Genomic DNA, 22,262 nt, shown 5'->3' on the forward strand with positions numbered 1-22,262 from the left:
GAGAATTTGGGGTCTGCATCCCACTCCTGCTCCCTCAGGAGTTCTCTGTTGTGTTCCCTGTCAGGGCAGTCATCGGTTGTGGCTGGGCACCATCTAGTTCTTCTGGTCTCAGGATGATGTAAGTCTCTAGTTCATGTGGCCCTTTCTGTCTCTTGGGCTCATAGTTATCGTGTGACCTTGGTGTTCTTCATTCTCCTTTGCTCCAGGTGGGTTGAGAACAATTGATGCATCTTAGATGGCCGCTTGTTAGCATTTAAGACCCCAGACGCCACATTTCAAAGTGGGATGCAGAATGTTTTCTTAATAGATTTTATTATGCCAGTTGACTTAGATGTCCCCTGAAACCATGGTCCCCAGGCCGCTGCCCCTGCTACACTGGCCTTCGAAGCATTCAGTTTATTCAGGAAACTTCCTTGCTTTTAGTTTAGTCCAGTTGTGCTGACCTCCCCTGTATTGTGTGTTGTCTTTCCCTTCACCTAAAGTAGTTCTTATCTGCTATCTAATTAGTGAATGCCCCTTTCCCACCTTCCTTCCCTCCCCCCTCTGGTAACCACAAAAGTGTTTCCTTCTCAGTTTAAACTATTTCTCAAGTTCTTATAATAGTGGTCTTATACAATATTTGTCCTTTTGCAACTAATTTCACTCAGCATAATGCCTTCCAGGTTCCTCCATGTTATGAAATGTTTCACAGATTCCTCACTGTTCTATATCGATGCGTAGTATTCCATTGTGTGAATATACCATAAATTATCCATTCATCCGTTGATGGGCACCTTGGTTGCTTCCATCTTTTTGCTATTGTAAACAGTGCTGCAATAAACATGGGTGTGCATATATCTGTTCGTGTAAAGGCACTTCTTTCTCTAGGATATATTTCGAGGAGTGGGATTGCTGGATCATATGGTAGTTCTAGTTCTAGCTTTTTAAAGAAGCGCCAAATTGATTTCCGAAGTGGCTGTACCATTTGACATTCCCACCAGCAGTGTAGAAGTGTTCCAATCTCTCCACAGCCTCTCCGTCATTTATTCTTTTGTGTTTTTTGGATTAATGCCAGCCTTGTTGGAGTGAGATGAAATCTCATTGTAGTTTTGATTTGCATTTCTCTAATGGCTAATGATCGTGAACATTTCCTTGTATATCTGTTAGCTCCTGAATTTCTTCTTTAGTGAAGTGTCTATTCATATCTTTGGCCCATTTTTTAATTGGGTTATTTGTCTTTCTGCAGTTGAGTTTTTGCAGTATCATGTAGATTTTAGAGATCAGGTGCTGATCAGAAATGTCATAGCTAAAAACTTTTTCCCAGTCTGTAGGTAGTCTTTTTACTCTTTTGGTGAAGTCTTTGGATGAGCATAGGTGTTTGATTTTTAGGAGCGCCCAGTTATCTAGTTTTTCTTCTACATTCTTTATAATGTTTTGTATACTGTTTATGCCATGTATTAGGGCTCCTAACGTTGTCCCTATTTTTTCTTCCATGATCTTTATCATTTTCGATTTTATATTTAGGTCTTTGATCCATTTTGAGTTAGTTTTTGTGCATGGAGTGAGGTACTGGTCTTGTTTCCTTTTTTTGCAGATGAATATTCAGTTATGCCAGCACCATTTTTTAAAAAGACCGTCTTGTCCCCATTTAACTGTTTCGGGGCCTTTGTCAAATATCAGCTGCTCATATGTGGATGGATTTATGTCTGAATTCTCAAGTCTGTTCCGTTGGTCCATGTATCTGTTGTTGTACCAGTACCGGGCTGTTTTGACTACTGTGGTGGTATAATAGGTTCTAAAATCAGGTAAAGTAAGGTTTCCTGCCTTGTTCTCCTTTTTCAGTAATGCCTTACTTACCTGGGGCCTCTTTCCCTTCCGTATGAAGTTGGTGATTTGTTTCTCCATCTCATTAAAGAATGTCGTTGGCATTTGGATCGGAATTGCATTAAATGTGTGGATTGCTTTTGGTAGAATAGACATTTTTATAGTGTTGTCTTCCTATCCATGAGCAAGGTATGTTTTTCCACTTACGTAAGTCTCTTTTGGTTTCTTGCAGACGTGTATTATAGTTTTGTTTGTGTAAGTCTTTTACATTCTGGTAAGATTTATTCCTAAGTATTTTATCTTCTTGGGGGCTACTGTAAATGGCATTGATTTGGCGATTTCCTCTTCGATATTCTTTTTGTTGGTGTAGAGGAATCCAACTGATTTTTGTATGTTTATCTTGTATCCTGATACTCTGCTGAACTCCTCTTTTAGTTTCAGTAGTTCTCTGGAGGATTCCTTCGGGTTTTCTGTGTATAAGATCGTGTCATCTGCAAATAGAGGTACTTTTACTTCTTCCGTGCCAATCTAAAAAAAACCAAAACACTCATAGCGACCCTATAGGACAGAGTAGAACTGTTCCATAGAGTTTCCAAGGAGTGCCTGGTGGATTTGAACTGCCAGCTTCTTGGTTAGCAGGCGTAGCACTTAACCACTATGCCACCAGGGTTTCCTTGCCAATCTGGATGCCCTTTATTTCTTTATCTAGCCTAATTGCTCTGGCTAGGACTTCCAGTACAATGTTGAATAAGAGTGGTGATAAAGGGCATCCTTGTCTGGTTCCCGATCTCAACGGGAATGTTTTTGGCTCTCTCCATTTAGGGTGATATTGGCTGGTGGCTTTGAATAAATGCCCTTTATTATGTTGGGGAATTTTCCGTCTATTCCTATTTTGCTGAGAGTTTTTATCATGAATGTGTGTTGAACTTTGTCAAGTGCCTTTTCTGCATCAATTGATAAAATCATGTGATTCTTGTCTTCTGTTTTATTTATGTGGCGGATTACATTAATTATTTTTCTAATGTTTAAACATCCCTGCATACCTGGTATGAATCCCACTTGGTCACGGTGAACTATTTTTTTGATAAGTTGTTGAATTCTTTTGGCTAGAATTTTGTTGAAAATTTTTGCATCTACGTTTATGAGGGATATAGGTTTATATATTTTTTTTCTTGTGGTGTCTTTACGTGGTTTTGGTATCAGGGATATGGTGGTTTCATAGAATGAGTTTGGTAGTATTCCGTCCTTTTCTAGCCTCTGAAATACCTTTAGTAGCAGTGATGTTAACTCTTCTCTGAAAGTTTGGTAGAACTCTGCAGTGAAGCCATCCGGATCGGGGCTTTTTTTTGTTGGGAGTATTTTGATTACCTTTTCAATCTCTTCTTTTGTTATCGGTCTATTTAGTTGTTCTGCCTCTGTTTGTGTTAGTTTAGGTAGGTAGTGTGTTTCTAGGAATTCATCCATTTCTTCTAAGTTTTCGAATTTGTTAGAGTACAATTTTTTATAGTAACCTCATGATTCTTTTAATTTCAGTTGGGTGTGTTGTAATATTGCCCATCTCATTCCTTATCCAGGTTATTTACTTCCTTTCATATTTTTCTTTTGTCAGTTTGGCCAGTGGTTTATGAATTTTTTTGATTTTTTTCAAAGAACCAGCTTTTGGTCTTGTTAATGCTTTGAATTGTTTTTCTGTTTTCTATTTCATTTAGTTCTGCTCTAATTTTTATTATTTGTTTTCTTCTGGTATCTGTGGGTTTCTTTTGTTGCTCTCTTTCTATCTGGTCAAGTTGTAGGGATAATTCTTTGATTTTGGCCTGTTCTTCCTTTTTTATGTGTGCATTTATTGATATAAATTGACCTCTAAGCACCGCTTTTGCTGTGTCCCAAAGGTTTTGATAGGAAGTGTTTTCATTCTCATTGGATTCTATAAATTTTTTTATTCCATCCTTAATGTCTTGTATAATCCAGTCTTTTTTAAGTAGGACATTGTTCAGTTTCCAAGTGTTTGATTTCTTTTCCCTGCTTTTTCTGTTATTGCTTTCCACTTTTATGGCCTTATGGTCAGAGAAGATGCTTTGTAATATTTCAGTGTTTTGGATTCTGCTAAGGCTTGCTTTATGACCTAATATGTGGTCTATTCTAGAGAATGTTCCATGTGCACTAGAAAAGAAAGTATACTTGGCTGCCGTTGGATGGAGTGTTCTGTATATGTCTATGAGGTCAAGTTGGTTGATTGTGGCATTTAGATCTTCTGTGTCTTTATTGAGCTTCTTTCTGGATGTCCTGTTCTTCAGTGAAAGTGGTGTGTTGAAGTCTCCTAGTATGATTGTGGAGCTGTCTATCTCACTTTTCAATGCTGTTAAAAAAACAACCCACTGCTGTCGATAGATAGAGTTTGTTTTTATGTATCTTGCAGCCCTGTCATTGGGTGCATAAATATTTAATATGGTTATATCTTCTTGGTGTATTGTCCCTTTAATCATTATATAGTGTCCTTCCTTATCCTTTCTGATAGATTTAACTTTAAAGTCTATTTTGTCAGAAATTAATATTGCCAGTCGTGGTGTTTTTTGATTGTTGTTTGCTTGAGGAATTTTTTTCCGTCCTTTGAGTTTTAGTTTGTAAGTGTCTCTGAGTCTAAGGTGTATCTCTTGTAGGCAGCATATAGATGCATCTTGTTTTTTAATCTGTTCTGCCACTCTCTGTCTCTTTACTGGTGCATTGAGTCCATTTGCATTCAGCATAATTATGGGTAGGTATGAATTTAGTGCTATCATTTTGATGTCTTTTTTTGTGTGTTGTTGACAGTTTCTGTTTCCCACTTGACTTTATGTGCTGAGTAGATTTTCTTTATATATTGTCCTTTTCTCATATTTGTTGTTGTTGATTTTGTTTCTGCTGAGTCTCTATTTTTTCTTGTATTTTATTTTGATGAGTAGGATAGTTTGTCTCCTTTGTGGTTACCTTATTATTTACCCCTATTTTTCTAAATTTAAGCCTAAATTTTATTTCTTTGTGTCACCATGTCTTCCTCTCCATATGGAAGGTGTATGATTACATTTCTTAGTCCCTCTGTATTATTTTAATGTTGTCTTATATAATAACATCGCTGTTACCCTGCTTTGAGCTTTTTTTTTTTGTAATCTTGCTTTGTTGTTTTCGATTTCCCTGTCTGGGTTGACTTCTCGTTGCTCTGCCCAGTGTTCTAGACTTGGGTTGATACCTGATATTATTGATTCTCTAACCAAAGAACTTGGTTTAGTATTTATTGTAGTTTTGGTTTGGTTTTTATGAATTACCTAAAGTTGTGTTTATCCGGAAATGTCTTAATTTCACCTTCATAAATAAGAGACAGTTTTGCTGGATATGTGATTCTTGGCAGACAATTTTTTTCCTTCAGTTTTTTAAATATGTTATCCCCTTGCCTTCTTACCTGCATGGTTTCTGCCAAGTAGTCCGAGGTTATTTTTATTTGAATGCTCTCCTTTGTAGGTGACTTTTCGTTTATCCCTCCGTGCTCTTATAATTCTCTATCTTTGGTTTTGGCAAGTTTGATTATAATATGTCTTGATGACTTTCTTTTAACATCTTCCTTATGTGGAGTTTGATGAGCTTCTTGGATAGATATCTTCTCATCTTTCACAATATCAGGGAAGTTTTCTGCCAACAAATCTTCAACAATTCTCTCTGTATTTTTTGTTATCCCTCCCTGTTCTGTTACTCCAGTCACTCGTAGGTTATTTTCTCTTGATAGAGTCCCACTTGCTTCTTAAGGTTTCTTCATTTTTGAAATTCTTTTATCTGAGTTTTCTTCTAATACATTAGTGCCAAGTGATTTATCTTTGAGTTCAGAAATTCTGCCTTTTAGTTGCTCAATTCTGCTCCCCTTTCTATTGAGTTGTCTACTTCTGTAATTTTGTTAATCTTCTGAATTTCTGCTTGCTGTGTGTCTATGGATTTTTCTAGCTTATTAAACTTTTCATTGTGTTCCTGAATAATCTTTCTAATTTTTTCAGTTGCTTTATCTGTGTGTTCCTTGGCTTGTTCTGCGTATTGCCTCATTTCCTTCCTAATGCCTCGACGGGTTCTGTATATTAAACTTTTGTATTCTGCATCTGGTAATTCCAGGAATGCACTTTCATCTAGAAGATCCCTGGATTCTTTGTTTTGAGAGGCTGTTGAGCTGAACATGGTTTGTTTCTTTATGTGACTTGATATTAACTGTTGTCTCCAAGCCTTCTATAAGTTATTGTGTTAGTTTATTCTTGATTACTGTGTCATAGCTTCTTTCTTTGATTTGGTTTGATAGACCCGAATGGGTTGTTTGTGTGAGCTAGCTGGATTATTTTTGCCTTTGGAGCTCTTACATTCTGTCTCCAGATGGCTAGAGGTATCTTTAGGCATATCAGCCTAGGAGTCCATTCATTTTCTTGTATGAATTCAGCTCAGGTTTCCAGGTAGCTGATCATCGAGTGTGTGATAAAGGCTCTGTCCTACAGCCTTAGAGAGGCAGGGGTGATTGGTGTATATACCGGTATCTGATTGTAGCAGGGGATCACACTCTGAACAGGGGAGCGGGCTGAGAACCGACCCCCGAGTGTCTCTGAGGAAAGCGCATCCCTGTTCCCTAGAGCTTGCAGGTGGGTGGGTTCTGCAGCAGACCATGAGCACCCAGTATTTTTGGTTGTAAAGACTGGGAGGTACCAGTTATCCTTAGTCCCGTGTCGTGGGTGGCTGAGTGACCTGAGTGGAGCTAGCAGTCCTTAGGTCCCTGAGGTGGGTAGGTGAGGGCCTTGTGTAATAGGCAAAGCAATGTCAAACGCCAAACACCCACCTCTCCACTGTACAGCTAAAATGGTTGGAGTTTGCCAACAAGTGCCTATTCTCCTGAAATAGGCCCACACAGGTCCATGCAGAAGGGAAAGGTGCTCAAGGTCCACGGACAGTTTATGCCTGGACAGGAGCTGCTTCTGTCCTGAGCTCCCCCCGTTAATGGAGCTAGCAAATTATCTTTTTCCCCCAAGTGCAAATTTTTTCCTTCCCCAAGGCCAGGAGGATGGCTCTAGGTGCTCAACAGGGCCTACTTCAGGCCCAGAGAATTTAGCCACTGAAGCCTGCTTGGGGGTGGGTGTGCACGGTAAAAAATACTCAGGTACTTAGCTTTTGCCGTGCACGCTGTTCTCCTCAGGTTCTGGAGGTGTGAGTAGGCTGTGTGGCTGGCTGGTTCTTCCTGAGGAAACTGTGGCCAAAAGCTAGTACCAGGCCGCGGCTCTGGGAATGGTGCCTGAGGGCTCCTCTCAATTCAGGTCTGTAACTCCTGTCCACTTTTGAATGGTGTCTTCCTCCCCCGCCCCTCAGTTCATTTTCTAAACTTGCCTTTGAAGCTCAGGGCTACCAGCTTGTCATAAATATACTCGTTTCACTTGTTTTTTCCTGTCTTTTTGTAAAGAGGGTTCCCCGGAAGCGCCTGTCTATTCCATCATCTTGGCTCCCCAGACAAAGTATTTTTTAAGTGTAACATCTTGTTTTGTTGACTTTAGAAGAAAAATCTGGAAAGTAACCTTATTTTATGTGGTAGTAATGTAATCTAGCTTTTTTTTTTTTTTTCCAGCAACACTGTGCAGAAATATCTTTTACCTGTGTTATGATAGCTGTTTTGGAAGAGAAAAACCTTTTTTGCTTGTCTGGCCGAGATTTAAACTCAACTTTCTAAACTTTATGATATTTGTAAAATTATTTAATTATTAAAATTTCTTTTGTTACTCTTTTAAGATTTTTTAAACTGAACTTTGTTTTAGAATAGTTTCAGATTTACAGAAAGCTGGATAGATAATAGAGAGTTTCTGTATACTTCTCACCCAGTTTCTCCTTAAGTTAACATCTTATATTACCATGGTACAGTTTTCACAACTAAGGAACCAATCTTGGTACATTAGTATTAACAGAAATCTACGGTCTGTATGGATTTCACTAGTTTTTCCCTAATGGCTATCTTCTGTCTCAGGATCCGTATTACATGACCTTATTACATTTAGAAATGATCTGTATTATATGACCATATTAACGTTTTGCCATGTCTCCTTAGGCTTCTCTGGTCTATGACAGTTTCACAGACTTTGTTTCTGATGACATTGAGAGTTTTGAGGTGTGCTTATCTGGTATTTTGTACAGTGTTCCACAATTTGGGTTTGCGTGTTGTTTTTCTTATGATTAGACCGGGGTTTTGGGTTTTGGGAAGGAAGACCACAAATGTAGAGCGTCCATGCTATTAACATGACTCATCACTATTGATGCTGACTTCGATCACCTGGCTGAGTTAGTATTACCAGGTTTCTCCACTGCAAAAATACTTTCCCCACCTTTCCATGTTATACTCTTTGGAAGCAAGTCACTAAACAGTCTATACTCAAAGAGAGATTTGTATCTTTGCCCCCATTTATTTACTCAGTTATTTTATGTTGGTATGGAGTCATAGATATTTACTTTATACTTTGGATTATAAGCTAGTACTATATTATTTCTTTTTTTGCTTAAATTGTTCCAGCTTTGGCCATTGAGAGCTCTTTCAGGTTGTCTCCTGTGTCTTTTTGATAGTCTCCATTGTTTTGTTTTTTAACACTCCCTTCCTTAACTCTGGCATTAAAAGGTGCACCAGGCTTATCTTGCATATTCTCTACCCCAACCAAATAGTCACTCATTTCTCCTAGGAGTGCTGGTCCTTTTTATGGAAGAATGGTATTAGAAATCAAGATCGGCACCTTGGGTGTGCTTGTTGCTACTGAGATGTCATTGCTTCTAGGTCCTCTAAGCAGATAAAGCTAAAGGAGAAAGTGTGTATATTACTAACCCATATATATATTGCCATCCAGTCCAATTCTGACTCACAGCCACCCTATAGGACAGCGTAGAACTGCCCCACAGGGTTTCCAAGGCTGTAAATCTTTATCGAAGCAGACTGCCATATCTTTTCTCCTGTGAAGCTGTTGAATTCAAACTGTCGACCTTTTGGTTTAGCAGTTGACCACTTAACCACTGTGTCACCACACACACATACACACACACGTATTGTCTTAGTCATCTAGTGCTGCTATAACAGTAATACAACACATGGATGGCTTTAACAAAGAGAAATTTATTTCTTCACAGTAAAGTAGGCTAAAAGTCCAAATTCAGGGCATTAGCTCCAGGAGAAGGCTTTCTCTCTCTGTAGGATCTGGAGGAAGGTGCTTGTCAATCTTCCCATGGTCCAGGAGCTTCTCAGGCTCAGGGACCCCAGGTCCAAAGGACACGCTCAGCTCCTAGTGCCGCTTTCTTGGTGGTATAAGGTCTCCAACTCTACTTGCTTCCCTTTCCTTTTATCTCTTGAGAGATAAAAGGTCATGCAGGCCACACCCCCAGGAAACTCCCTTTACCTTGGATCAGGGAGGTGACCTGAGTAAGGGCGGTATTACAATCACGCCCTAATCCTCTCAACATTAGGTTACAATCACAAAATGGAGGACAACCACACAGTAGTGGGAATCATGGCCTAACCAAGTTGATAACACAATCTTGGGGGGACATAATTCAATCCATAACATATATGTGTGTGTGTGTGTGTGTATATAATTTCTGTATCTGTACGTATCGATAATTAGGCTCAGCATGAGTTCATGCTGATGTCTCTGAATCTAATCCAGTACTGCATGGTTCATTCTAGCCTTCCCTCATTGCCTCCTTCTGCAGTAGTCAGAAACCTGGCTTCTCCTGTCTTTCATTTATTTACGTATTTGTTCAGTCTCTGTATACCTGTACAGCTTTCTAGGATTTGCCATAACTCTGTTTTACAAGTTATAAACCAGACTTTTCTCATACATTTGTAAAAGTTGCTTATTTACTCTTTGAAGTAATTGTAATTAAACAGCACTTGCTATTTGCTAAACATTGTTCCGTGAACCTTACATGTATTAACCCCTTCTAGTCTCGCATTAGTGCTATGATGTTGGAACTTAACCCATGTTACAGATGAGAGTAGAGGAACACAGAAAGCTTAAGTGATTTGCCCGAGGTTCCACTGCTAGTCAGTGGCAGCGCCAGCATAGGAACCCACACAGTCTGGCTCTAAAGAGTCCATACTGTTAACCATTAAGCTGCACTGCCAAAGTCATTTTCTAATTTTTAAAAGTATTATTATTATTATTGTTTTTTGCTAAGGAAGGAGGGCTGGACTCGGTGGTATCAGAAAAATACCTCCCTGGGTATGAGAGGGGATAGTGATTAGGAAAAAGTAAATCATAAAAGGGCAAGCATGCAGAAATGGCACTATATATTCACTAAAGGAGAAGATTTGTTTTCTTCTAGTGAATTGAGATTGTACTTGTGAGGAAAGTAGCTTATGCTTTTGAAAATGTCCTGGAATAAAACATGGGCAGCCTCCTGCCTCCCTCAAACCATCCCATGACAACTGCCAGGAGACTATTTTTTTCCTTGGGGCGGGAGCATGTGGTTCTCACCCTCCACGTGTGTGTCTCGGGCAGAGGAAAGGAGTCGGCCAGAGCTGGAGTTAACAGAGGCGTTTAGCTGGCTGCTGGTCAAGTCCACAGCCATATCAGTTGGAGAGTTTTCTTTATTAACATGCCGGAAACATCTTATCCATCTGCTTCACCAGAGTCTGTTTTGCATTTGGTTTCACTGGCCAGTTTATATAGAAAAGTTTATTCTGGAGCTTTGTTTTCAAACGTGGCAAACTGTTTCCACCCCCTTCCCAGCATCTGATTAAAATTTTTTTTTTAACAGCTGCATTGAACTATAATCATATACCATACAACTCACCCATTTAAATTGTACAAGTCAGTGGTTTTTAGTGTATTCAGAGTTGTACAACCAGTCTGAATTAGAGTCATAAAATTAGAGACAAGATAAAGGGATTTATTTCTTCCAAATATTGATTTATAGTTCTGCTTCTATATTAACTGCTATCAGTGAACACCAAAGGTGACTATTATTACCTAACATTATTTAACTTATAGGATTGGAGAGACATAAAAACCATAGAAACTATCAGATTTGGTTTAATTTGTTTGGTCCCCATTGAAATAATGCAGGCAATTGCCTTGTTTTCACCATAATTCCATTTTTCTTTCTCTTCTTTACTTATCTCTTTTTCTGACACTCAGCTTTTAGGGCATTTAATCCCATAGACCTGTTTCAACTAAGTCGCAGTTAGGTTGAAATTAGGTTGTACTTATTACTAGTCTACCAATATATGTAGAGGGAAGAGATTTTTTGTGCAGTAAACATTTCTATTTCTTTAGTGTGGAACATGGTGAATTTCTCCAGTGGCTTAAACTGTCAGATCAGTTGGCATAGAGAATCTGAAGGAAACTTTAATCACTCGTTCTTATGCTTATCTCCTTGTCCTTTATGCTTAAATGGTGCTCATACATTTGGAACTGTTTGAGGACCATAACTTTTAAGTAGCACTTCATTTCCGAGGAGGAGTTTGGACTTTGCAAGTACAGGCTGTCATTTCCCAGAAATGAAGATTAACTAGTAAAACCTGGTTATGAACCCTACTCAAGTTATGGGCCAAGGTACCTGGCTCACAGAATTGCTTTTCTAACCTCTTGAACTTCTTAGCTCTCCAAAAAATTGTTGGTGACAATATTTATGATTCTCTGTGGAGTACTTGGGTGGTGCACACCGTTAAATGCTTTATTAGCTGAAAGGTTGGTAGTTCAAACCCACCCAGAAACGCCTCTGAAGACAAGCCTGGCAATCTCCTTACACAGAGTCCTTTGGAGCAGTTCTACTCTGCACACATGGGGTTGCCATGCATCAGAATTGACTTGATGCCAACCAACAACAACATTGAAATTGTTTGGTCATTTAATTTTGGATAAATGAGTTACCATTTATATAATAAATTACTATTTACATAATACTTGGTTTTCATAAAAGGCCCGTAGTGTTAGATTGGTACACACTCATAAGAGAGATGAGGCACAATAGGCAGGGTAGGAAAGAGATCTGCAGGCAGGCAACAGTGAAAGTGGGAGGTGGGGACAGTTTCTCAAAAACATTGCTGAAACATTTTCTTAAGAAAACGTATTCTAAAAAACTTGCCTAACGTTATTCTTGTAACCTGAGGTAGTTTTAAAGTTGTACTAGCCTTTTATTTCCCCCAGAATGGTTTCTAAGAACTATTTAATAAAAGATTTTAATGTAATACTATACAATTCCTTCATACTGGGACTTGGCAGTAAGGTAGAACTTTAAGGTTTAAGCAGCATGTTTTTTCCCCCTGAATCTGGGGACCACTGATGTTGAGAAAAGATCAGTGCCTCTCTTTGCAACCCAATTTCAGCTGTTGATGAAAGGCTGGTGAATATGTTTCTGTTTTCCAGACTTGGCTATTTCTGTAAAGATTAGAACATGTTGCTTGTTGTAAAGTGTCAAGACAAAGAGGAATAAAATCAGTTTAATTATGGTGGAATGTTTTAAAGCTTATTATGATAATCGCATTTTTCATCTAGCATGTATTCTTTGAGCCACTCTTGTTGGGGTGACCTTGGGAGTGTGTGGTGGGAATCTGTGAATAACTGTGTTGTAAGATGTAGAGACTGATATAAGGGGGAAAAGAATAGTGTACTTTGGGAATGTATCAGAATCTTGTACATTCCATATAGGAAGCAGAAGGTTGAAAGCCCCTCATGAGTGGCAAAGTGATCTGAAACTGTGCGTATCCAAGCCTCTTTGTACATGTGGTGGAGTCTGGGCATCTTGTACTCTAAGAACTCCCCAGGTATCTCTGAGAAGAACAGTTGCAAGTGGCTATCTTGTCCTTGGAATCTGCGTATCTACCATGTCGCTGTTCCACATACAACAAATAGAATCTCACAGTTAGTCCTAGTCTGTGTAGTGATTGACAGTGACTTGTGTTTTGACTGCCAGTCTTCTTCAGGTATTTTGTAATTATACTTGCTTTTCTTACCAAAACCAGCATCTGACCACTGGCTCCGTACCCAGTCCAGCCTCTGGGCTGCACAGGACTGTCCAAACTGTTTTCGGAGTGATTGTACATTTTACATTCCCATCTTAAGGGTTCTGTGATCCAGTGAGTTTGGGAAATGTTTCCCCTCTTTGAGATTTACATAATACATTAGCATATTAAAGACTGAGAAATCATGCAGTAGATATACTTTTTAACTTTGACTTGTTATTTCCCTAAATTAATTGACCATGAACCTAAACAAATTTATTTTTATTTTCCTAATGACTGTAATCTCAATTCCACAGAACACACTTTGGGAAATGTAGGGCTAGCGAACTGCTAAAAGCTTGATTTTGTCCTTACTCAGTTTCTTCCCTTGTTGTAAAATAGTAAGGTCTGGAAAATTAAAATGAAATAATGTATATGACAAGTACTTCGCGAACTCCAGAGTACCTGCCATACGGCATTTGTTGTTGTCAAGTATTTAAGCCTCCCCTTCTTAGCCGCCATGTAAATGTGGTAGCTGGCCTCTTTGGAATCTGAAGGCATTACGTTTAGTCACTGTTCCCATCTGTACACTTTCAGATTTTTTCAGTGCTAACGATGCCAGATGTTCTTTCCCTTAGAATTGTTTTTCCGACTCTGATAGACTTCTGTGCTTCTCACCTCATTTGTAGAGCATAGTTGACATGCCAAGAACTCAGTGAATGATGAAGCCCTTGCCAGACAAGCTTACTAGTTCCGCCCACTTTCTCACCAATCCCAAGTGGTTATTCAGGGTAATGGACTTTCAGGATTCTAACAGTATATAGTTTTACCATGTAACAAAGTCATTAAACATAAGCTAACAGTAGCTTTTTGTCCCTGTACCTAGCACCATACGTGGCATGTAGTTGGCTCCCAGTAAATGTTTAATAACTAAATGAGATATTGAAACCATATACCATTGTCTTTCCTGAAAGAGTCAAATGGAGTCACTGTTTAGAGAAAGAATGTAGGTTGGTATGTACACTCAATCTGGAATATGCACCACAAGATCACAGTATAATTTAAGTAGGAAACTATAGTTAAAACATCTGGATTTTTGTCAGAAGTGAGGGAGTCATATTTACTGGCTATCTCTCTGTACTTTCAATCTGGATTCAAAATAACAGCTTTAACTAAAAATAGAGGCCAAGAAGACATTCTTCTCTCATGTAGATGTCCATTTCCTTGTCTTTTTGGGAAATCCACTCTTAATTTAAATTGAAAAAATTATATGCTGCATATCTTACTAAAAAAGTTACTGTTTAACAGGACTTTGAATTCTGTCCATTTTCTCCAAATTTAAGTATTTTTAAGTATTGAAAAAAATTTTTTTAAAGCACACTCTATTATTTCTAAAAGATATACTTAATGCCAGTGTAAATTGTATGGTGTGGGCATGCTTCATTTGAGTAAAAAAAAATACAAAAAACAATGCCAGAACATTGATAGCAATAACTGTGATATGTGCGCCTTTAATGTCGTTAGACCACGTAGCCTTTTGGGGGTCATATGTATTTAGAATGGCTGTTCTGTACATTTTGGTTTAATTGCTGGAGTGAGATTGTTTCATTTTTGAGAAGCTAGAAAGCTTTTGAAAAGTTAACTAAGTGTTTTTATATACTTCGTAGTATTAAAAGTACTGCTTATGGTATTAACTCAAAGGCCTTTTTAAAAATACTTTTAAGTATCACTTTTATTATAATGAAATTAATGTTTGTCTCTGCTTTTCTTCTCACACTTGTATATTTGGTTCAGAATTATGTCGCAAAGAGTCTTGACTGTTACAGTAAAATGACTATAATGGTTTAATGGTTTTCAGTAGAGTTTGTTATTGTAATGTGGGAACACAGAATCAAAATTTAGATAGATGTAGAGCTTTACAAAAAATTCTAATGTTTTCAGCGTTGCCAGTTGCTTTTTTATATTACAGTGGGTTTTAATTTTCCGAAACTGAAATTCTGCCTAAATTATTGAAATTGGTACAGGTTGTTACATGAGTGCAGAGGACTCAGAATTCTTGGTCCTGGCTATTTGTGTGGTATATCCTGGCAACCCACCACAGGTTCAGCTGCCACATTTACTTAGATAATTCAGTGGCCTGTTCTGAGCTGAGGCTCAGCCTTCTTGTTAAAGGACAGATTAGCAACTCCCTCCCTCACCATTCCAGGCTCCCATCCTCCCACCCAAACTAAGTTTAAAAATAATCAGAAACTAAAAAGCACTTAAAAGAGATTAACCTTGATGTAATCAGAAGAACTGAAAGAATATTGGAAAACCAAACATTGAACATAAGCATACCCAGCATTCTGTGTTTCAGGTTTGTGACAAGTTGTTTTTCAAAGTACCTTTGGCAGTAAAAGTACCTTTCTGCTATTCCAGTCCATTGTTGGAATTAGCACTTAGACACTATCCAAGCAAGTATTATAGACCTCTTGAAGTTTTTTCTTTCCTTAGCCGCACTGTCCTTATCTTAATGCCTGTGAATTAGAGGTCTGTCTTACATTTATTATATTGTTGTATGCCGTCGAGTTTCTTCCGACTCCTAGTGACACTGTGTGATAGAGTAGAACTGCTCCATCTTTACAGGGGCAGATCGCCAAGAGTCGTTGGTGGGTTCTAACCACTGACCTTTCGGTTAGCAGCCGAGCACTTAACCGCTGTTCCACCATTTGTTATAGTAAACCTATTATTGAATCGTTTCCAACTCATAGCGACCCTATGGGACAGAGTAGAACTGCCTCATGGAGTTTCAGAACTGTACAGCCACACCTTTCTCCCTCGGAGTGGCTTCTGTTTATTATAGTACTAGGAGGTAAATAGGAAGGAGCCCTGGTGGCACAATGATTAAGCAGTCAACTGCTAACCAAAAGATTGGTGGTTCATATTCACCCAGCTTCTCTGCAGGAGAAAGACCTGATGGATTGCTTCCGTAAAGATTACAGCCGGGAAAAACCCTATAGGATCACTAGGCGTCGGAATGAACTCATGGCACTCATCAACAACAAAGGTAAATTGGCATTTATACACAATGCAGTAACATATGCAGGAATTGCACATAAAATCTGGATAACTCTTTATAGTCAGTTTCTGTCCACAGTGTTATCTTGTGTTTTGACTTTGGTTTTGAGCTCTTTGGTGTATTTACCTACTATTTTTTTTTTTTCCCTCTCTAGATTTCTATTCTCTAAGTAACTAATTTTTTCTAGAGAAATTCACAAACCGGGTAAGTCTTTATGCCAGAACATATTAGCCAGCTTCAAGTGGACCTTTATTGAGCTTCAGCAGTATTGCTTATCTTTGACTTTCATGTACCCATCCAGTTTTCAAGCCTTTAATTCTGTTTACTCAAGACTTTTCATTTGGTTTTAAAAAAGTAAACATAAATTCCCTTAATTGTACATTACCAGTACCAATTGCTGTCACATTGATTCTGATTCACAGTGACCCCATGTGTTACAGAGTAGAACTATGCTCCCTCCTTAGGGTTTTCATGGCAGTGACCTTCAGAATCAGATTACTGAGCCTTTCTTCTGCAGTGCCCTGGTGGGTTCAAACTGCCAGCGTTTGGTTAGTAGTCAAGCACTTAAACACTCGTGCGGTCCAGGGGCTCTAATTGTACATTATCGAGCACTTATTGTGTATAAGGCTACTTTAGTAGATCCTGGGTAAAATTACATAAGATAGTCTGAGAACTCATAGCCTTCATAGAGAAGACAAACATACAAATAAGCATTATACAGTGTGTGGTTTTATTTTAGAAATGTTTAAGTTTTTTGATGTGGTATGATACAGATTTGGAGGATGCCAAGAGAACTTAAAGTGTAGAAATGACCTTTGAGGTTTTTTTCTTTAAAAAAAAAAAAAAAAACTTTATTGAGGTGTATTTAACATAGAATAAACTGTATGTATTTAAATTGTATGATTTGATAAGTTTTTGGCATATGTATATACCTGTGAAACCACCACTGCAATCAAGATAATGAACATACCCATGATCCTCAAAATTTTTCCGTGCCCGTATTTAATCCCCTTTCCTGCTCCTTCCTGTTCTCCAGGCAACCGCTGATCTGCTGTCAGTTTAGATTAGTTTGCATTTTCTAGAGTTTTGTATAAATGGAATCATGTAGTATGTACTCTTTTGAAAGTCTGGCTTCTTTTACTGACATTAATTATTGTAAAATTCATCTATGCTTTTGTGTGCATCAACAGTATATTCCATTTTTATTGCTGAGCAGTATTCCACTGTATCAGTATATCACAATTTGTTTATATATTCATGATCCTTACTCATGCTTTTTGTGGTATTTAAGATACATTTGCCAAACTCAGGTTCACTGTTTTCTCTTATAATTTCTTTGAAGTATTTTTTTATTTACTGTGCTTTAAGTGAAAGTTTACAAATAAGTCAGTCCCTCATACAAAAACTTACACACCTTGCTATGTTCTCCTTGCTGCTCTCCCCAATAAGACAGCATGCTCCTTCCGTCTACCCTGTATTCCCCGTGTTGATTCAGCCAGCTCCTACCCTCCTCTGGCTTCTCATCTTGCTGACATAGTCTCATGTGCCTTCCTGGGCCAAGAAACTCACTCCTCACCAGTGTCATTTTCTGTCTTATAGTCCAGTCCACTCCCTGTCTGAAGAGTTGGCTTCGGGAATGGTTCCAGTCTTAGGCTAACAGAGGGTCCAGAGACCATGACCTCCAGCATCCTTCCAGTCTCAGTCAGACCATTAAGTCCAGTCTTTTTAGAGATTTGAGAGCCGCATCCCACTGTTCTCCTGCTCCATCAGGGATTCACTGTTGTGTTCTCTTTCAGGGCCGTCATTGGTGGTAGCCTGGCACCATTTAGTTCTTCTGGTCTCAGTCTGATGTAGTGTCTGGTTTATGTGGCCCTTTCTGTCTCCCGGGGTCATCTTTACTTTTTGTCTTTGGTGTTCTTCATTCTCCTTTGCTCCAGGTGAGTTGAGGCCAATTGATGCATCTTCGATGGCTGCTTGCTAGCGTTGAAGATCCCAGGTGCCACGCACCAAAGTGGGATGCAGAACATTTTCTTAATACATTTTGTTAGGCCAGTTGATCTAGATGTCCCCTAAAACCATGTTCCCCAGACCCGCATCTCTGCTACTCTGGCCTTCGAAGTGTTCGGTTGTATTCAGGAGACATTTTTGCTTTTGGTTTAGTCCAGTTGTGCTGACCTCTCCTGTATCTTGTGTTGTCTTTCAGTTCACCTAAAATAGTTTTTGTCTGCTATCTAATTAGTGAATATCCCTCTCCCTCCTTGCCCACCCTTGTAGTCATCAAAGAATATTTTCTTCTGTGTTCAGACTTTTTCTTGAGTTCTTATAATAGTGGTCTCATAAAATATTTGCCCTTTTGCAACTAATTTCACTCAGCATAATGCCTTCCAGATTCCTCCATGTTATGAGATGTTTCATGGATTCATCGTTGTTCTTAATCATGGCGTAGTATTCCATTTTGTGAATATACTATAATTTATCCATTAATCCATTGATGGCACTTGGTTGCTTCCATCTTTTTGCAGTTGTAAACAGTGCTGCAGTGAACATGAGTGTGTCTGTATCTGTTCTTGTGAAGGCTCTTGTTTATCTAGGATACGTTCCAAGGAGTGGGATTACTAGATCATATGGTAGTTCTATTTCTAGCTTTCTAAGGAAGAGCCAAATCGATTTCCAAAGTGGCTATACCATTTTACATCTCCACCAGTAGTAAGTGTTGCGGTCTCTCTACAACCTCTGTAGCATTTATTATTTTGTGTTTTTGGATTAATGCCAGCCTTGTTGGGGGTGAGATTGTATCTCATTGTAGTTTTATTTGCATTTCTCTGCTGGCTAATGATTGTGAGCTTTTCCTCATGTATTTGTTAGCTGCCTGAATGTCTTCTTTGGTGGAGTGCCTGTTCATATCCTTTGCCCATTTTTTATTTGGGTTGTCTTTTTGTAGTATCCTGTGGATTTTAGAGATCAGATGCTGATTGGAATTATTATAGTCAAAAACTTTTTCCCAGTCTGTAGATAATCTTTTCACTCTTCTGGTGAAGTCTTTGGATGAGCGTAAGTGATTTTTAGGAGCTCCCAGTTATCTACTTTCTCTTCTGGTGTTTGTACATTGTTAGTAATGTTTTGTATACTGTATATGCTATGTATTAGGGCTCCTAGCATTGTCTCCATTTTTTCTTCCATGATCTTCATTGTTTTAGATTTTATATTTAGGTCTTTGATCCATTTTGAGTTAGTTTTCGTGCATGGTGTCAGGTTTGATTTTTTTGCAGCTGGATATCCAGTTATGCCAGCACCGTTTGTTAAAGAGACTGTCTTTTCTGCATTTAACAGACTTTAGGCCTTTGTCAAATATCAGCTGCTCATATGTGGTTGGAATTATGTCTGGATTCTCAATTCTGTTCCATTGGTCAATGTATCTGTTGTTGTACCAGTACCAGGCTGTTTTGACTACTGTGACAGTATATGTTCTAAAATCAAGTAGTGTGTGAGGCCTCCCACTTTGTTCTTCTTTTTCAGTAATGCCTTACTTCTCTGGGGCCACTTCCCTTTCCATGTGAAATTGGTGATTTGTTTCTCCATCTCATTAAAAAATGTCATTGGTATTTGGATTGGGATTGCATCATACCTATAGATCGCTTTGGGTAGGATAAACATTTTACGTTGTTGAGTCTTCCTATTCATGAGCAAGATATGTTTTTCCACTTCTGTAGGTCTCTTTTTGTTTCTTGTAGTAGTGACTTGTAGTTTTCTTTGTATAGGTCTTTTACATTTCTTGTTAGATTTTTCCTATTTTATCTTCTTGGGGGCTACTGTAAATGGCATTGATTTAGTGATTTCCTGTTTGACGTTCTCTATGTTGCTGTAGAGGAATCCAACTGATTTTTGTATGTTTATCTTGTTTTCTGCTACTTTGCTTAACTCTTCTATTAGTTTCAGTAGCTTTCTTGAGGACTCTTTAGGGTTTTCTGTGTATAAGATCATGTCATCTGCAAATAGAGATACTTTTACTACTTCCTTACCAATTTGGATGCTCTTTATTCATTTATTTATTTCTATCCTAATTGTTCTGGCTAGGATCTCCACAACAATATTAGATAAGACCGGTGATAAAGGACATCTTTGTCTGGTACCCGTTCTCAAGGGGAATGCTTTCAGACTCTCTCCGTTTAGGATGATGTTGGCTATTGGCTTTCTGTAAATGCCCTTTATTTTGTTGAGGAATTTCCCTTCTGTTCCTATTTTGCTGAGAATTTTTGTAATGAATGGGGGGTGTACTTTGTCAAATGCCTTTTCTGCATCAGTTGATACAATCATGTAGTTCTTGTCTTTTGTTTATGTGATGGATTACATTGATTGTTTTTCTAATGTTGAACCAACTCTTCATGAGATGTATAAATTCCACTTGGTCATGTTGAATTATTTTTCTGATATGTTGTTGAATTCTATCAGCTGGAATTTTGTTGAGGATTTTGGCATCTCAGTTCATGAGGGATATAGGTCTATAATTTTCTTTTTTTCTGGTGTCTTTACCTGGTTTTGGTATCAGGGAAATGGTGGCTTCATAGGATGAGTTTGGGAGTTTTCCATCATTTTCTGTGCTCTGAAATACCTTTAGTAGTGGTGGTGTTAACTCTTCTCTGAAGGTTTGGTAGAATTCTCCAGTGAAGCCATCAGAGCCAGGACTTTTTTTTTGTTGGGAGTTTTTAAATTACCTTTTCAGCCTTTTCTTTTGTTATGGGTTATTCAGTTGTTCTATCTCTGTTTGTGTTAGTTTAGATAGGTAGCGTGTTTCTAGAAATTTGTCCATTTTTTCTAGGTTTTCACATTTGTTAAGATTACAGTTTTTCATAGTAATCTGATATTCTTTTAATTTCAGTTGAGTCTGTTGTGGTATTGTCCATCTCATTTCTTATGTGGGTTATTTACTTCCTTTCCTGTTTTTCTCTTGTCAGTTTGGCTACTGGCTTACTGATTTTGTTAATCTTTTGAAAGAACCAGCTTTTGGTCTTAACTCCTTCACTTGTTTTTGTATTCTCTATTTCATTTAATTCTGCTCTAATTTTTATTATTTGCTTTCTGCAGATGCCTGAGGGTTTCTTTTGTTGCTCTCTATTTGTTCAAGTTGTAGGGGTAATTCTTTGATTTTGGCCCTTCTTTTTGGATGTGTGCATTTCTTGCTATAAATTTTCCTCTAAGAACTGCTTTAGCTGTGTCCCAAAGTTTCTGATAGGAAATGTTTTAGTTTTCATTGGTTTCTATGAATTTCATTATTCCATCCTTATTTCTTCTATAACACAGTAGTTTTTGAGCAAGGTGTTGTTCAGTTTCTAGGTGTTTGATTTCTTTTCCCTGCTTTTTCTGTTATTGATTTCTACTTTCATGGCCTTATGGTCAGAGAAGATGCTTTGTAATATTTTGATGTTTTGAATTCTATTAAGGCTTGCTTTATGACCTAATATATGGTCTATTCTAGAGAATGTTCCACCTGCATTGGAAAAGAAAGCATACTGGCCTGCTCTTGGGTGGAGTGTTCTGTATATGTCTGTGAGGTCAGGTTGGTTGATTGTGACATTTAGATCTTCCATGTCTTTATTTTGCTTCTTTCTGGATGTTCTGTCCCCCATAAGTGGTGTGTTGAAGTCCCCCAGTATTATTGTGGAGCTGTCTGTCTTGCTTTTCAGTGCTGTTAAGAGTTTGAAGTATCTTGAAGTCCTGTCCCTGGGTGTATAAATAGTTAATATGGTTATGTCTTCCTAGTATATTGTCCCTTTAATCATTACGTAGTGTCCTTCCATATCCTTTGTGGTGGATTTAACTTTAAAGTCTATTTTGTCAGAAATTAATATTGCTATTCCTGCTCTTTTTTGACTGTTGTTTGCTTGATATGTATTTTTCCATCCTTTGAGTGTTAGTTTGTGTCTCTAAGGTGTGTCTCTTCTAGGCAGCATATAGATGGATTGTGCATTTTTTCATGCATTCTGTCTCTTTATTGGTGCATTTAGTCCCTTTACATTCAGTGTAATTATGGATAGGTATGAATTTAGTGCTGTCATTTTGATGTCTTTTTTTGTATGTTGTTGACAGTTTCTTTTTTCCACTTAATTTTTTGGGTTTAGTAGTTTTTCTTTATATATAGTCTTTTTCTCTTTTTCATTGTTGTTGATTTTGTATTTGCTGAGTCTTCATGTTTTTCTTGTATTTTATTTTGATGTGTAGGATGGTTAATCTCCTTTGTGGTTGGTTACCTTATTATTTACGCCAGTTTTCCTAAGTTTGAACCAAATATTTATCTCTTTATATCACCTAGAATTTCTCTCCATATGAAAGATCTATGACTACATTTTTTAGACCCTCTTCATTGCGTTAATGTTGTCATCTTTTACATAATGACATTGCTGTTTCCCTGATTTGAGCATTTTTTTTTTTTATTGTGATTTATTT

At 38.0% G+C, this 22,262-nt stretch overlaps 1 protein-coding gene across 10 annotated transcripts in view; it reads left to right on the forward strand.

The window, feature by feature from the left end:
- Positions 1–22,262, forward strand: part of MAP4K3 (mitogen-activated protein kinase kinase kinase kinase 3) — a 238,945-nt gene that overhangs the window by 25,968 nt on the left and 190,715 nt on the right. For 2 of the 10 annotated variants that reach the window (XM_064277172.1, XM_023555304.2), the window contains exon 1: positions 15,976–16,025. The exons of 7 other annotated variants lie outside the window; for them this stretch is intronic. Coding sequence is in view for 1 of the 3 variants with exons in the window: in XM_010595888.3 (XP_010594190.1) it covers positions 15,780–15,809 (30 nt within the window). In the remaining 2 variants the exon portion in view is untranslated. Of the gene's footprint in view, positions 1–1,397; positions 15,810–15,975; positions 16,026–22,262 lie in introns of those variants that run through there. One more of the 10 variants, XM_010595888.3, reaches the window with a different exon arrangement.

The sequence above is a fragment of the Loxodonta africana genome, chromosome 26, assembly GCF_030014295.1.
Source record: "Loxodonta africana isolate mLoxAfr1 chromosome 26, mLoxAfr1.hap2, whole genome shotgun sequence".
NCBI classification, from domain to species: domain Eukaryota; kingdom Metazoa; phylum Chordata; class Mammalia; order Proboscidea; family Elephantidae; genus Loxodonta; species Loxodonta africana.